General features: G+C 50.4%; 1 protein-coding gene and 1 long non-coding RNA gene across 21 annotated transcripts in view; one reads left to right on the top strand and one right to left on the bottom strand.

Moving 5' to 3' along the window:
* Positions 1 to 15551, top strand: part of MSI2 (musashi RNA binding protein 2) — a 433576-nt gene that overhangs the window by 342458 nt on the left and 75567 nt on the right. For all 20 annotated transcript variants that reach the window (XR_003723736.2, XR_013406457.1, XM_077970994.1 and 17 more), the window contains one exon: positions 1745 to 1827. Coding sequence is in view for 18 of the 20 variants with exons in the window: in XM_077970994.1 (XP_077827120.1) it covers positions 1745 to 1827 (83 nt within the window). In the remaining 2 variants the exon portion in view is untranslated. The remainder of the gene's footprint in view (positions 1 to 1744; positions 1828 to 15551) is intronic.
* On the bottom strand, positions 5774 to 13677 carry LOC144335546 (uncharacterized). Its single transcript, XR_013406476.1, has 3 exons — positions 13526 to 13677; positions 11114 to 11219; positions 5774 to 6918 (listed from the first exon to the last, which is right to left on the bottom strand). It is a non-coding gene; the product is annotated as an uncharacterized LOC144335546 (long non-coding RNA).

The following is a 15551-nucleotide window of genomic DNA, read 5'->3' as shown; positions in this document are numbered from 1 at the left end:
CACCTATCAGCTCCCCGTTTCCTGGTGTTCCTTAGAAGAAGGTGGTGTTAGAGTTGGATGCAGGAGAGTCAGAAGGGACCCGAGAAATTCCCTCTCTGTCCTGTGTTGCAGAGACCCAAAATAGACAGAGAGCTTGAAAAGGAAGCATCTGTATTTTACTCATTGACTGGAAACACAATTATCATAATATAATTGTGATAGAACAGCCATTCAGTTTTTGTCTTCCTGCTTGTTGTGTCTAGTTTAGTGTTCAGCCAGGTTCGTACCTTTCGGGAGAAGAGTGTCTTAGTTGGGGCGGCTATAAGGAAGTACCAAGGTCTATGAAAAACAGTGTATTTCTCACAGTTCTGGAAGCTGGCCGTCTAAGAGCAGAGTGCCAGCCCGGTCAGTTCTGGGAGGGGCCCCCTTCCTGTGTACAGACAGCTGCCTTCCTATTGCATCCTCGCATGGTAGAGAAAAAAAACAAGCTTTCTAGTGTCTTTCTGTAAGGGCACTAATTCCATTTATGAGGGCCCCATCCTCACAATCTCATCACCTCCCAAAGGCCCGAACTCTTAATACCATCACATTGAGAGTTTGGATTTCAACATGAATCTGGGTGGGGGATGTGGGGGGCAGTGGGGGGTGGCCACAGACATTCAGATGGCAGCAGACAGCCTTGCGAATCCTGATTTGGGTTGTGACAGGAGGTGTGAAACCCAGGGTCCAGTTCTACCACCTTCATTTGCAGATGCAAAAGTTGAGGCTCAGAGAGGGGAAGGGGCTTCCCCAGACTAAACCTAAAGTAGATGCACAGTGAGAACTGGAAGCCAGGTCTCAGTCTCCCCATCAGTGTGTCTGCCCCCACTGCCTGTACTCCCTCGCCATGTTAGTGCTACCACGTGGCAGCTGCATCCCATCCAAGGAGGGTGCAACCCTGCGTGGGGCCACGTGGTAAAGCAGCACTTACTGAGTGGGGTCACAGATGGGGCCACATGCTGGAAACGCTGTCAGAGGCAGGAGGAGAAGAAAGAAAGGGGCAGGAGGGTAGGGAGAGGAACTGAGGATACTGAGCAGCAGTCGCCTGCCAAAATTCTTCAGTGCAGCTTGTCTAGCAAAGCCAGTCTCCAGCCGAGTAAATACAGTGGATAGCTGACGGGCTGACAGCAGGCATCAAACAGTCTTAAACTGCCCCAAATCCACGGCGCTTTTGAAGCAGCAGTAGAAAAAGGATGCCTGCGCGGAACAGAGGCCTGAAACTTTTAATAGTTTCTTCCAGGCCTCAGGATGTCCTGATGAGGTATTAGAGGAAGTAATTCAGGAAGAAAAGGACAAATAACCGCCTCCGTCTGGAGGCCGACCCGAGGGCTGGCCAGGGCTGCTCGCGGAAAGGGCAAGCGTGGCCCCGCAGTGATCCACGAGGCTCTCGTTAGCCCACCCGCCTGCTGCGGCGCACGGAGCCGCGGGGCTCTGACCCTTGTAAATAACAGACAAGTAAATTTCTTGTTTGCTTCGGGGCAAATGTAAACCACACAGTGCCCGCTGCATGTGGGTGAAATCATTAACTTTTCCTCGCTGTCGGAAGGGTGCTCCGTACAAATTAGAAATCATTGCCTCCAACCTCAAGGCCCTCCCAAGGATCCGCCCACCTACCCCCAGACCGGGAGGCTGTCAAGACCTCAGGATGTCAGAGAAAAACGTGGGCCTGCCAGAACTGAACTCACCCCACCTCTCTTTGTTTTTTCTTCTCTCTCTTTTCCTTTAGGGTTTGGCTTTGTCACTTTTGAGAATGAAGATGTTGTGGAGAAAGTCTGTGAGATTCATTTCCATGAAATCAATAATAAAATGGTAAGTGTGTAGGGGTTGTGCTGAAATGGAACGCCCCCTTCCTCTACGTACACACCCCGTCTTGCAGACTGCTCCAGCCCATCATCGGGCTGGGCTGGGCAGGGGTGGGGAGGGGCTAGATGCTCGGGGTCTGGTCCTGTGAACAGTAGCAGTTGTTTCATACTGAGGTGGACAAACTCTATAAAGGGCCAAGTCGTGAAATTTTCATCTTTGCAGGCCATACAGCTGACTGCAACTACCCCGTTCTGCTGAGTAGAGTCCATAGGCAATGCATACATGAAGGAGTGGGGCTGTGTTTCAATAAAGCTTTGTTTATGGACACCAAAATTTGAACTTTATATACTTTTCACAGGTCACAAAATATTAATTTTTTAACCACTTAAAATGTAAAAACCAGGCCAAGCATGGTGGCTCACACCTATAGTTTCTGCACTTTAGAAGGCCAAGGCAGGAAAATCACTTGAGGCCAGGAGTTCAAGACCAGCCTGGGAAACATAGCCAGACCTCATCTCTTAAAAAAAAAAAAAAAAAATTAGTGGGCCGCAGTGTGCCTGTAGCCCCACCTACTCGGGAGGCTGAGGTGGGAGGATCACCTGACCCTGGGAGGTTGAGGCTGCAGCGAGCCATGATCACACCACTGCACTCCAACCTGGGCAACAAAGCGAAATCCTGTCTCAAAAAAATAAAAATAAAATAAAAAGTTAAAAACTATTCTTAATTCTTGGACTTTACAAAAACAGACAGAGGGGCTGGATTTGACCTGTGAGTCGTAACTTGCTGACACCTGGCTTAGGATATTCTTTTGCTGTGCAGCTTTTGAGGGGTATATCCTAGACAGGAAGTTTACTGCACCAAACTGTTTTTCTCTTTGGGTCCTGCTGGAAAATTAACATTCCCTCCCTTGCCATCAATTAATTTCTGCCCTCTTGATCAGTTGCTTCCTTCCCTCTCTTTGGCTCTTTAAAGTTCTTTTTTCTGCCACAGCAGCCTCAAAAGAAAGGAAGGTTGGATTACTGGAAGTTTGGGAAGTCATGTAGGCCTCCCAGATCAGTGGCCACCAGAGGGTGCCATATCATGCATAGCATTTGCGCACTCAAAGTCTCAAACTCCTTTCTTCAGATTGAGTGGGGGGTGAAAATTCCCTTCTTTGTTGGCTCCAGAAAAACAGAAGCTCAGCAGGTGTTTCTGGAACCATCAGCAGGTCCTTCGGAGCAAAAACATTTTGGTTGGCTATGAGAGCCTCCAGCCTCAAGAGAAGAGGGAGGGCAAATTTGTGTTTCAATTGCCGCTGTAACTTTAATATTTTCTTCCTTTTGTCAAAACATTTCTTGCTTCTGAAACATGCATTCAGACATGCATTGTATATTGGTCTGATATGTGTTCACCAACTTTAAATTCAATAATAGAGCTTTTAGTGTGGATAAGATCAAAGCAATCTGCTTAGCATGTGGTGCTACAGGCCTGATTCAATATTTGACTTGCTAATTTTTTCCCAGGGCACTAAAATAATATTGTTCATATTGTTCCTTGCCATCATATGCATCTGAAATGAAAATACTCTTTTTTTGCATACTGTATGTTGGAGGCATCAGCTCAGACATTAAAATGGTAGGAGGGAGATAAGTGTGTAGGAATAACACAGGTCCCCTCATAGGCTTTCTCTGCTCCCCAACTGTCAGCGCAAGTTTACAGTTGGTACTTTTATCTTGGTAGGCTACCACTTGGTATTTTTATTTTTATTTTTATTTTTTTAATTGAGACAGAGTCTTGCTCTGTTGTCCTGGCTGGAGTGCAGTGGTGTGATCTCGGCTCACTGCAACCTCTGCCTCCCGGGCTCAAGCAATTCTCCTGCCTCAGCCTCCCAAGTAGCTGGGATTACAGGTGTGCACCACCATACCCAGCTAATTTTTGTATTTCTGGTAGACGGGGTTTCACTGTGTTGGCCAGGCTGACCTCAAACTCCTGACATCAAGTGATCCACCTGCCTCGGCCTCCCAAAGTGCTGGGATTACAGGCATAAGCCACTGCGCCTGACGGGTATTAGCTGTTTTTAAAATGAGAGAGACAGAGGACTTAAATGAAACTTGCATCCAGTCCCAGATACCTTGTTTATCCTAGCCAGAGCGCGCCATTGACAGGCTCCACTAAGGCTGCTGGGCAGTGGGCAGTGGGGAATAGAAGAGGCAGCAGATGCCATTCCTGTCCTGCCAAGGCTTAAGGGTTCATCAGGAGAGGCCAGATGTAGACCAGAAAGACGTTGCTCCGTGTGTCACCTTGAATGCGTATGTGTAGCCCTTCACTGTTGACAGGCTTTGAAATGAACCTGAGACACAGATGGGGAAAGGTTTTATCTTGGGAAACTGAGCCTCAGGGGATAGGTCCCAGGCTACCCAGAGAGTGAAGGAGCATAGGTCTTGAGCTTACTGGTGCCAAAGGAACTGTATAGACAGTTGTTGGAGCTTGGGGGTGGGAGCGTGAATCCCCAGATGACCTGGGCAGCAATCAGGAAGTAGAGCTTCTGCCCCAGAAAAAGAACCCATGGGGGCTGGCTTGAAGCCAAAGAAGTTTGCAGCCATTTTCCCATTTCATATTTATCGCCTTCTTTCCCACCCAGGTGGAGGTTGACTATGTCAGGTGCACGTAACCGGGTTTTTAGTGTAAGGGTTTGTGTTTGCCTTTGAATCTGGGGCTAGTACTTGTTCTTCAAGAGAATGAGTAAAGATGGAAGTAGACAAGAGGAAGAAGTGGGGGCAGAGTGATTAGGATCACAGGCTTTGGAGGTGTTGGTCCATGTTCCCAGCACAGCCCAACAGTTGTGAGCTCCAAGGTGGGGAGTTTAGAGGCCCTGGGAGAGGACTTTGGAGGAGAACTCTGGGCCTTGCTGAGCTCCAGAAAGACAGGGCTGGTAATGATATTGCCTCACTGGGTTGTTAGAGACTGGGTGACATACCATGAGCAAAGGGCTTAGCACAGTGTCTGCACAGGGTGCAAGCTTGATCCGTGTTAGCTCTTGCCATCATCCTTGCCATCATCCACGTGCTGTCATTGAGAGGTATTTCTCCAGCCAGTTCCCCTCCTCTGAAGAAGGATGGAATTTAAAGGGTGTTGGAAGAGAAGCCTGAATCCTGAATTGTTTTGGTTTTTGTGATACTGGTTTCTACTTCTGAGGCCCAAAGAAAGGGAAATGAGTTTAAACTGGTCTATGGACAGAATTCAAATGAGATATCCGGAAAAACTGAAAACTCGAAGACTGCCAAGCAGGAACACAGATGATTGTTAGAACGTGTATAGGAGTGTTTCATAAACAGGACTGTGCTGTGAAACCACAGACCCATCTCCTCAAACCCTCGCGATCTTTCTGGGCATTTGGCAGAAAGTGGCAGATAGCTGCCCCCCCGGTACATACTGGAGCCATGAGTTTTTGATATTCGCAGATAGGAAAGGTCTTAGTGCAGATTAGTCACAGACATAGGACTGGAGTCCAGGTCTTCTGATTCAATCTCTGTGCCTGGCACTTAGGAGACCCTATATAAATAATTGTGGACTAAATAAAGGATTCACTGAAGGACCACATGTCTGTGAGGCACTTTATAGTTCCTAAAGCCATCTCCCATCTAATTGGGTTGGGGAGTCGCTTCCTGGGCATTTTTTTAAATGGAGGTCCTTCTCTACCATGCAGAAGGGCCAGGAGCGGGAATGAGTCGTTCTACTCTGCAGGAGACCAGGATAACAGTCTTTGGGAAGTGGGGATCACAGGAACCCTTCCCTTCATTCCCCATGTAGGCCCTGCCTTAAGGAGGTCATCTCCAGAGGCGGCGGCAGGAGGATGCCCAGAAAGACCCCACATGACACCCTTTCGCACATAAAGATCCCACAAGTAGCTGACGTTGCGTGGTACAAACTACATACTCTGCTAAACACTTTATGCATCATGCATCTTATTTCATTTGATTTTCACTTACTCTTCAATCATTATACGCATTTACAGATTGGCAAGGCAAGGCAGAGAGAAGTTAAGCAGTTTGCCCAAGGTCACATGGTCAGCAAATGGCAGCCCCAGAATTCAAGCCCAGAAAGCTATACTCCAGAGCTCATGTTTGTACCTATCAGGCTGTGTGCCCTCTTCAGGCCAAAAGGGACTTTCAAGGCTCTCTGGCTGGGCTGCAGGCCCTCCGCCACTGACCGCCCTTTCCCAGTCAGCTCTGTTGTGGCCTATGCGGTTCCACGTTATCCTAGTAGAAGAGCGGAGGAGACAAGCCAGATTCCCAGCTAGGGAGAAGAACCACGCTTGGGTTTTACAGGTCCCAGATCTCCATGCCTCTTCCTCCACTGCCACAAGCACAGATAAGTGACAAGCATGGGCCAGGAGTTGACTGCCATCCAAGCTCAGGGCCAAACCCACAAGCTCTCCAAGCCAGAGTGAAATGCAAATGTGGCTCTTTATCAATAAACACACACAAATGCATGCACAGAGCCGCCTCGTGACCCGCTAGAGAGGGGCTCCTCCCTGGCTACTCTGTGTGCCCCAGTGCGGGTGCAGCTAATGATGCCTCCCGTAGCGTCCCCCTGATTGAAGCAGCCCCTGAGCAGCAGCGACACTTGCTTGATGAGTCGCCAGAGCCCAGCCTTCAGGTGGCCTCCTGACGAGCCGGGCAGCAGCAGGAAGGGAGGTGAGAATTGACAAGAGCCACCTCCAGGCATCCGCAGAGGCCTAGTACAGCCTAGAACTTGAAATGATGTTGGGGAGCCATCACCACCCTCGTTGGGTGAGAGCGTGGGTACAGCCTGAAAGATGCTTGGGACGAGGGCATCTTGAGTAGAGCATTTCCTCACACCTGATTCAACAGGAAGGAATCGGTGCTTATAGGCACTGGGACCGTGCTTTACGTGCGCACTGTCTCCTTTTGTCTTCACAACATCCTGAGCTGGGGTCCTCATCTCATTTTACAGAGGGGTTCACTAGAGCTCAGTAGCAGTGGATCTCCTGTGGTGGGACAGTTCTAAGGGGCAGAGCTGGGATTTGAACCTGTATCATTCTGGCTCCGAACCCTCTGTTCTTCTCATTATGCCTTGCTGCCCATTTAGGCAAACCTAATATTTGAAAAATATGGATTTATATGATGGGTGAATATCAAGAAGAGTTTTTATTTGCTTCATACAAATACTACTACAGGATTACTTTCAATCAACTTTGTCCAACCCATGACCCACGGGCCATATGTGGCCCAGGATGGCTTTGAATGTAGCCCAATGCAAATTCATAAACTTTCTTAGAACATTATGATTTTTTTGCAGATTTTTTTTTTTTAAAGCTCATCAGCGATCTTTAGTGTTAGTGTATTTCATGTGTGACTGAAGACAATTCTTCCACAATGTGGCCCAAGGAAGCCAAAAGATTGGACACCCCTGCTGTTTTTTTGGTTTGTTTGTTTGTTTGTTTGTTTTTGGAGACAGGGTCTCGTTCTGTCACCCAGGCTAGAGTGCAGTGACACGATCTTGGCTTACTGCAACCTCTGCCTCCCAGGTTTGAGTGATTCTCATGCCTCAGCCTCCTGAGTAGCTGGGATTATAGGCATGCGCCACCACGCCCAGCTAATTTTTTGTGTGTTTTTAGTAGAGATAGGGTTTCGCCATGTTGGCCAGGTGGTCTAGAACTCCTGGCCTCAAGTGATCCCCTTGCCTCTGCCTCCCAAAGTGCTGGGATTACAGGTGTCAGCCACTGCACCTGGCTACACCCCTGCTTTAAATAGTCCTTTTTCTCACTCCTTTAAGGTGATAGGATTTATAGAAATTTGCTAAGTAATTCATGGATACAGCTACTTTGGTTGTCCCTTGTCTTGGAATGAGAGGTCTGGATGCTGGTAGTCAAGGTGTGGTCCATGTACCAGCAGCCTCGGCAGTCCCTAGGAGCTGGTTAGGAATGCAGAGTCCCAGGTCCCACCCTAGACCTACAGAGTCAGAATCTGCATGCTGACAAATCCCCAGTGATTGGTGTGCACATTAAAGTCTGAGAAGCACCAGGCAAGGGCCACTGCTAATGACAGATAATGTGGGAGTTGTGGGTCATAAATAGACCAGCCATCATCAGAAGGAAGGGACTTAGGAATGAAGGGAGCATGGAGCCAGGCCAAATAGGGCCAAGCTGGGCCTGGCATCTGGGCCCCCAGGCCAGTCTGGTGCTCTTGGCACCACTCCATACTCCCTCTGTGGTCAAACAGAGACCAGATTTCCGAAGATCTCCCGGAGGAAGCTCTCAGTGCCAGGGACTGCTCCCGCCCCTCACCATGCCCTTTCCCTTTGGGTGCAGGCCTTGGAACATTGCTTGCAGAAGACACATGAGGCATGCATCTGTTAGGGTAAAGGGCTCGATTCTCCTGAGTGAGGTGCACTTGCCCTTGTCCCCAAGTCGGGACCTGCTGGGTCACTTAGAGGCACCAAGAGAGCTTTGGAACCTGAGCCTGAATCCCAGGTCCACGGCTGGTGTTTCTGTGACCACAGGCGAGTGCCCTACCTGTCTGCACCAGTTTGCTCCTCGGGGAAATCAGAAGGTTGAGGATGGGCTGCCTTTTGCAGCTTATGTAAAGCCCTGATTTGATACCTGGAGGTCTCAGCCTGTTCTGTTGTAGGGTATGTAATTGGGTAGCCTTGAAGGCATCAGCCCTTGATAACTTCAAGTTTCTCCCATTGGGCCTAAGCCAGGGGCCAGCAAATTTTCTATAAAGGGCCAGAGAGTCTCTGTCACATCTATTCAGCCCTGCCATTGTAGCACACACATAGGCAATATGTAAATGAAGGGGCATGGCTGTGTTCACATAAAGCTTATTTACAAAAACGCATGGCAGCTGGGTTTGGCCTGCTGGCCACAGTTTGTTGACTCCTGGACTAAACTAATCTAGCTCAGAGCAGGTCCACTCAGGGTGCTCCTTGTCTACAGGGGTCCAATGAAAGGCATTTAGCCAAATGGTCAGCCAGTTTCACTATTAAGCACACATTTTTAGGGTTGGAGTAGAAAGGGGGTACCCCAAACAGGCACAGAGTTTGGGTATAGCAGCCTATGGAAAGTGTCAGTGCCTTCATTCTTTGGGGGAGCCCCCGGGTGGGGAGTGACACAATGGTCAGAACAGGGTGCTGTCAACCAGGGAGGCCTTCCTGGTAGAGGGTGCCTCAAGTCCTCAGTGCTGAACCCCCTTCCACTTCCCAGCTTTGTGGCCTTGGACAAGTTACTTACGTGTTTTGGCTCTGTGGTTCCCCTTTCTGTAAAACAGGTTGTGGTAGTGCCTACCTCAGAGAGCGCTGTCACTCAAGACTTATAAGGGTTTGGAACAGAGCCAGGCCATAGCACACTGTATCAGAGTGATATCACCACTGTCATCGTCGTCATCATTCTTAGAATTATTTTACCAAGAAAATATGGAGTTAGCAGGTAACGAGGTCCTCAGCAGATTATAAGTCAGTAAAATGCAAGTGTGCAGGACCTGGGCAGGACTGGGTCCCAAGTCTACGGGGCAGGGATGGAGAGTATGAGGTAGGCACTCTCAGTGCCTCTGGGGACGGTCCTAGGAGAGGAGGTGGTGCACCTCCCAAAGCAGGAGGAGCCCAGAGATGTGATTGTCTAGGCTCCGGAAAAGCTGAGTCCTACTCATCACCTGACTCATTCTTTAGGAAGGTTCCAAAAAAATCCACTTCTAAGAGCAAAGCCTAGTGAGATCTCAGGCCTGCTACCCTTCAGCCCAGGGCATACCTGGAGGATTGACCGGGGATTCTAGGGAAGAAAGGGCAGAAGGATAAGAAGGGAGGAGAGTCCTTAAGTGTCCTCTTGGACTCAGGGCTGCGGTGCTGTGACCAGCCCATCCATGGAGGCCAGCCCCAGGCTAGGGTCGGCTTCTGGGCCCTGCCACCTGGCAGGGTGCCCAGTGATTGGGCTCACCCCCCACTCCCTCCAGCTGCTCCTCCTCAGCCCTGAAGACAACTCCAAAGTGGTGGGTGTATTTGTGTGTGGGGAGGGGGGCGGGTAATGTGGGTGGAATTAACTAGGTTTCTGTATTCACGATCCTATTTGTAGCATCATTCTCACTCGTAAGCTAATTTTAGCCATCCATTCTGCTTCTGTTGCCATTTATAAAATGAGAATGTCAAATGCAATATTAAACAAGCAGGATGAAGGCAAAAAAGGAAATGCCAGAGAGGCATTTAATAAATGAATCTGGTGTTTACGTGGGAGAGGGAGAGATCCTGCCCCCCACGCATCACACAGGCGAGCGCGTGCACATGCTGTTTGTGTACAGGCTGTGTTAACGAGAGCAGAGTGATTAGTGTGTTGGGGGAGGCGGGGTGGTTCGGTGGTAAATGTTTGTTGCTCTTTAGGCAGAAGTAATTTGGCCTGCAGGGAGTGGCCTCCCAGTTGCCTGAGTGGTTCGCTTGCCCTCCATCTGTCCTCTAGTGATGTCAGTGTGGGCAGGGCCAGAAAGGGCAGTGGTCTGTCTCCTCAGTGTCTCAGCACCCAGTGCCTCTGGGCTTTTCTGAACGTGCTGCCACCAGCGTCCCCCTACTTCACCCCCAGGGCGCAGGGTCATGAGAGGGGAGCATGGAGACCACTAGGAGGGGCTGCTCCCCCTTCTCTTCTGCCTCTTCCTTAGGCAGAAGGCAGGGCGTGAACAGTCTGCGCCCGTATGCAGCTGCAGAGACCAAGCCCAGAGTAGCGTGTCTCTTGCCTGGACTCTTGCCAATTTCTCTTCTAGTTTCACTCTAGTTTCCCCAGGGCCTGGGAGTTCTGTCCCTGGTTCTTCCTTTGCCCTCTTCTTTCAGCTGCTCTGCCGAGAAAAGAAGGCTCAAGCCATACCTTTTATTTTCTCCCTTTCTTAAATAAATGAAGTTAGGCCCCGTGCAGGGCCTCTGGCCCAGCCCACCGTGCACTGGGGTAAGCACTCCTCCAGCCTTGTGGCGGAACCTGAGCACCTGCTGGAGGCTGAGGTTTCTTTCCACTTTGAAATGCCCTTGCAGGTTCCCAGAAATGAAAAGGAGGACAGCTGCTGCTGCCACCATCAGCTTTTTCCCCAAATAGTGCAGCCTGGGAAGCTCTCTCTACACATCCTGCTGATGAAAGCAGGGAGATGGGACCTACCTGGCTGACAGGTGCGGGGAGGGTTAGGGAGAAGGGCAATGACTGTGTGCTAAGAATCTGCTGTGCTGGGGAGGCTGCTGCTCTCTTTCTTCCTCTTCACTCCCCAGTATGGGATTTCAGTGAACACAGATGTGAACTGACTTCATCACCTTCAAAGGCACTCACCTAGGCTCCATGTGGAGAGGGCAAGGTGTGACTCAACCAAGTTTATCCAGTGCAAGCACTTTATAGGATTAGCTCCGAGAGCCCTATGGGGTAGGCACAGCTGTCACTGTTTTAGAGATGAGAACATGGAGGTGCGAAGAAGTTAGGCAGCAGGTTTCAGCTCAGAGAGCCAGCAAGTGGAACAGAGATTTAAAGCCAGGAGCCCTAGCCTTAGGCTAGACTGCTGTATAACAGACTAGGCACCCTCTCTCAGATCTGGGCAGGGCGGGGGCTGCTGTTATTGGAGTGCATCTCAGGTGATACTGGGGACCAGCTCCTCTCTACGCATTGCCTAGATTCTGAGGACCTCTGAGGGAAGAGCCACATCTCAGCCACATTCATTTCTGTGTCCACACCCAGCCCCTGCTCGGTAAATAGTAGATGCTTAATGTTTATTTTTCGTTTATGACCTATTTCACTTTGCCATCACTGATTGTAATTAAAACACTGAGCAGAGGAAACGGTGGATGAAATTAGTTCTGGAAGTGGTGAGGAGATCAGTTGTGGAAGCTAGCATCGGGAAAGGCTTTGTGAACTAGACCCAGATAGGCCTTGAGGGTTGGGTGGAGGGTGTGGGGAAAGGCTGTGTGCGGTGGGGTGGGGTGGGGCTGGCAGCCAGAGACCTAGAGGACGGAGCAGAGGTTTTGAAGCTGGGGGTCTACGATTGAATTCTGGCTATGCTTTGTGACCTTGGGCAAGTCATTCCTCAGAATCTCTGTGTCCTTTTCTGCTGTGACTATGAGGCAGATAAGGCCATCGCACAGAGGAAACGAGGCTCCATGCAGTGAGGGAATTGACAACCGTGGACTTTCTTTGAGGATTTCTGTGTGCCAGGCACTGTACTTTATATCCATTATGTGTATATGTTATGTAATATATGAAAATTACACACACACACAAGGATGTTGTGGCTGTGCCTAGTTATGGATAGCACTCAATAAACAGTGCATGCCTTCCTCCCCAGAGTAACCCTACTGAGTCAAGATTATAAATCTAATAGGTCTCTCAATGCCTTTTGCAAACAGGTCTGGGCCATTTATAACATGCATGTGTCCTGGAAAGTAGACGTTCCTGCTGCCTGCCTTCCCGTGCCGAAGCTGGCAGCTCCATTTCCGTTTGCATAGTAACCCTTTCCTCTGTAGACTGCATGGGCGGGTCCCACATCCCTGAGGACCTTTTTGCAGTAGAACAAGAAAAGTTATCATGTACAAGTAGGTCTCCTGGTGCTTGACCACACACTGGTCCCTGTCCACAAGGACAGTGCCTGATGATGATGTCTGGGGAAGGGAGAAGGGAGGGTCTCTTCCGCTCACTTTCCAGTATCCACAGTGACCAGCTGGGAAGCCTCTCTGTGTTAGGCCGTTCTTGCGTTGCTATGAAGAAATACCTGAGACTGGGGAATTTATTTGAGAAAGAAGTTTAGTTGGCTTACAGTTCGGCAGGTTGTACAGGCATGGTGCCAACATCGCTGGGCTTCTGCGGGGGCCTCAGGGAGCTTTGACTCATGGGGGGAGGCAAAGTAGGAGCGGGCACATTGCATGGCGAAAGCAGGAACCTCAGTTCCTTGAGGTTGGGTCTCCCCGAATCTTGATTATAAACCTGCAAGAGCCTTACAAAATGTCCTGCTTTTTGTGGGGTCTCCAAAGAGAGAGAGTGCAGGGAGGTGCCACACTTTTTTTTTTTTTTTTTTTTTTTTGAGACGGAGTCTTGCTCTGTCGCCCAGGCTGGAGTGCAGCGGCCGGATCTCTGCTCACTGCAAGCTCCGCCTCCCGGGTTCACGGCATTCTCCTGCCTCAGCCTCCCGAGTAGCTGGGACTACAGGTGCCCGCCACCTCGCCCGGCTAGTTTTTTTGTTTTTTTTTTTTAGTAGAGACGGGGTTTCACCGTGTTAGCCAAGATGGTCTCAATCTCCTGACCTCGTGATCCGCCCGTCTCGGCCTCCCAAAGTGCTGGGATTACAGGCTTGAGCCACCGCGCCCGGCCAGTGCCACACATTTTTAAGCAACTCCGAGTAAGAGCTCACTCATCACCAAGCAGGTGGCCCAAGCCATTCACAAGGGATCCACCCTCATGATCCAGACACTTCCCACCAGGCCCCATCTCCAACACTGGGGAGTACATTTCAACATGAGATTTGGGTGGAGACAAATATCCAAACTATATGACCACCTGAGTGTGCAGAGGGCAGAAGGGCTCGAACCAGTGAGGGAAAAGGACTGCAGAGTGGTTAGGGGCCCTTCCCCTGCCAGATTGAAGGACCAGGGCTTCCCAGCACAGCTGTCAGGATTTCCAGGGATGCAATTGCTGCCTCACCAACCCCCCAGCCCCTTAATGGCTTCTTAAGGCCTTGCCCTCACCCGGCCACATACTCACACTAGTCGGGAATCCATCTTGCCTCTGGCCCTGGGCAAGAAAGCAACTGGATGGAACTGAAACCGTGGACCAGATGTTAAAACTCAGTAGAGGTGACCTGGCTCTCTGAAGGTCATACAGGGAGTGATGGTGACACGCCCATCTCAAGTGGGAGCTGCACATGGAGGGGGAGCCAAGGTTCCTGCGTTTCCCTCCCTGGGCCACTCCACCTCCCCTAGGTGGGTTCCACCCCCTCTCCTTGTTACATCATAGCCTCTTTCTCCAACTCATTCAAGAGCTCTCTCAGCAGCACCAGCTTCCTGGGTATGAGACCTGAGCCATGGCTTGGCCCTGCCCTCAGAAGGCGCCCACACTGGTCTAATGCTCTGCTCTTTGTTGCCGTCTTGCAAATCCTAGTCATTGTTGGACAAAGGACCCCTCATCGTCTTTTGGCCGTGGGCCCTGTTCGTTCTGCTATGAGGCTGACTCAGGGCGAGGTGCCGTGCAGGTACACAGTAGGAGAGTTGAACCCCGATCAAGGGCTTGTTTTGTGTTTATCTTCCTTGCTTTGCAAGTTCCTTGAGGTTGGGTCTCCCCGAATCTTGATTATAAACCTGCAAGAGCCTTACAAAATGTCCTGCTTTTTGTGGGGTCTTCAGAAAAGGCTTGTGATTGGCAGAGGGGGCAAGAGAGCAGTGACCAGGAAGAAGAAAGGCTGTGGCCGCTGGATGGCAAAGGAGGGCTGTGTGGGGAGGTATGTGTGACGTGTGGTGTCTGGAGGCCAGGCTCACCCCCTCCTGCCTCAGTAGCAAGATGGGTGTAGCTGTCAGGCTCTAGGCAAGACACTTAACACTTGAGTAGCATCTCCCCTCCTCTTCACCATCTCCCTGGGCAGGGCTCAGGGCCTGATGGCCAGAGGAGAGGGTCAGCTTGGGGCTTCAGAGAAACAATGTTGGCCTTGAACCCACCAGAACCTAGCTGGGGAAGAGGTCAAGCGGATCGGGGGCGAGACCAGGTCAGATCTCTTACATCTATTAGGAAACGCCACGGAAGGACAGGTACCCACCCTAGAAACTGCAGGACATTCTCTCCTCCTGAGCCCTTTCTTCCCTCTGTTCCCCTCCCCTTTCTGTTAGCCAGACAGTCAGACGGTCAAGGTTGATACCTGAGCACTGGGGAATTTTATCCATTGAAATAGGCCTCTCCCCCGGAGGACTAAACAGTCTCAGACACGACCTGTTTGGATGAGAAATGAAACTGCAGACACTGGCCTCTTCAGGCCACACAGGCTTTCCTTGTCCTGGATGCTACATCAAGGCCACAGGTCCAGCGCTTGGATTTCCCTCTGGGCCCCGAGGCCGCGTGCTGACTGGGTTCTTTTGTACAGAGACCAGGGAAAAACAAAAGCCCCTTACTTCCCAAAGCTTGGCGTACTTCTCAGACTGCCAGCCACCATCCCCAAAGACGCCAGGGCAGTGAGCTTACCTTTGCAAGGACTTCGGATCCATTGGGGAGGAGTGGCCACTCATAGTAGCTGCAGGGAAGGCGTTCTTGCAGAAGCTCCAGCACCTCCTCTGAAAGCCAGTGCTAAGCATTCCCCACTAGGGAGACGGTGTAACACAGGGCCACAGCACCCACTCTCCTGGCTTGGGCTGGGGCTATAGGCAGATCGGGATTAACGTCCCAGCCCTGCACACAGGTACTGGGTCTGGACCACAGGTCTAGATGTCTGAGTCTGAGCCTCAGTTTCCTGCTCTGTGGGATGGATATATAGCTATAAAGGACATTATCGGGTCCACTGACAAAACAAGCATATGGAAGGTAAAGTATTTTATTAATTTTAAACATACTGAGACTGATAACTGTGCTATGATTATGTAAGAAAATGCCCTCATGTTTAGGAAATGCAAACCAACTTACACTCAAATGGAAAAAAAAAAAAAAAAATCCCGGCCAGGTGCGGTGGCTCACGCCTGTAATCCCAGCACTTTGGGAGGCCGAGGCAGGCAGATCACAAGGTCAGGAGTTCAAGACCAGCCTGGCCAAT

The sequence above is a fragment of the Macaca mulatta genome, chromosome 16 (assembly GCF_049350105.2).
Source record: "Macaca mulatta isolate MMU2019108-1 chromosome 16, T2T-MMU8v2.0, whole genome shotgun sequence".
NCBI classification, from domain to species: domain Eukaryota; kingdom Metazoa; phylum Chordata; class Mammalia; order Primates; family Cercopithecidae; genus Macaca; species Macaca mulatta.
The sequence above is the reverse complement of the archived record's forward strand: the minus strand, read 5'-3'. Positions and strand labels throughout refer to the sequence as shown.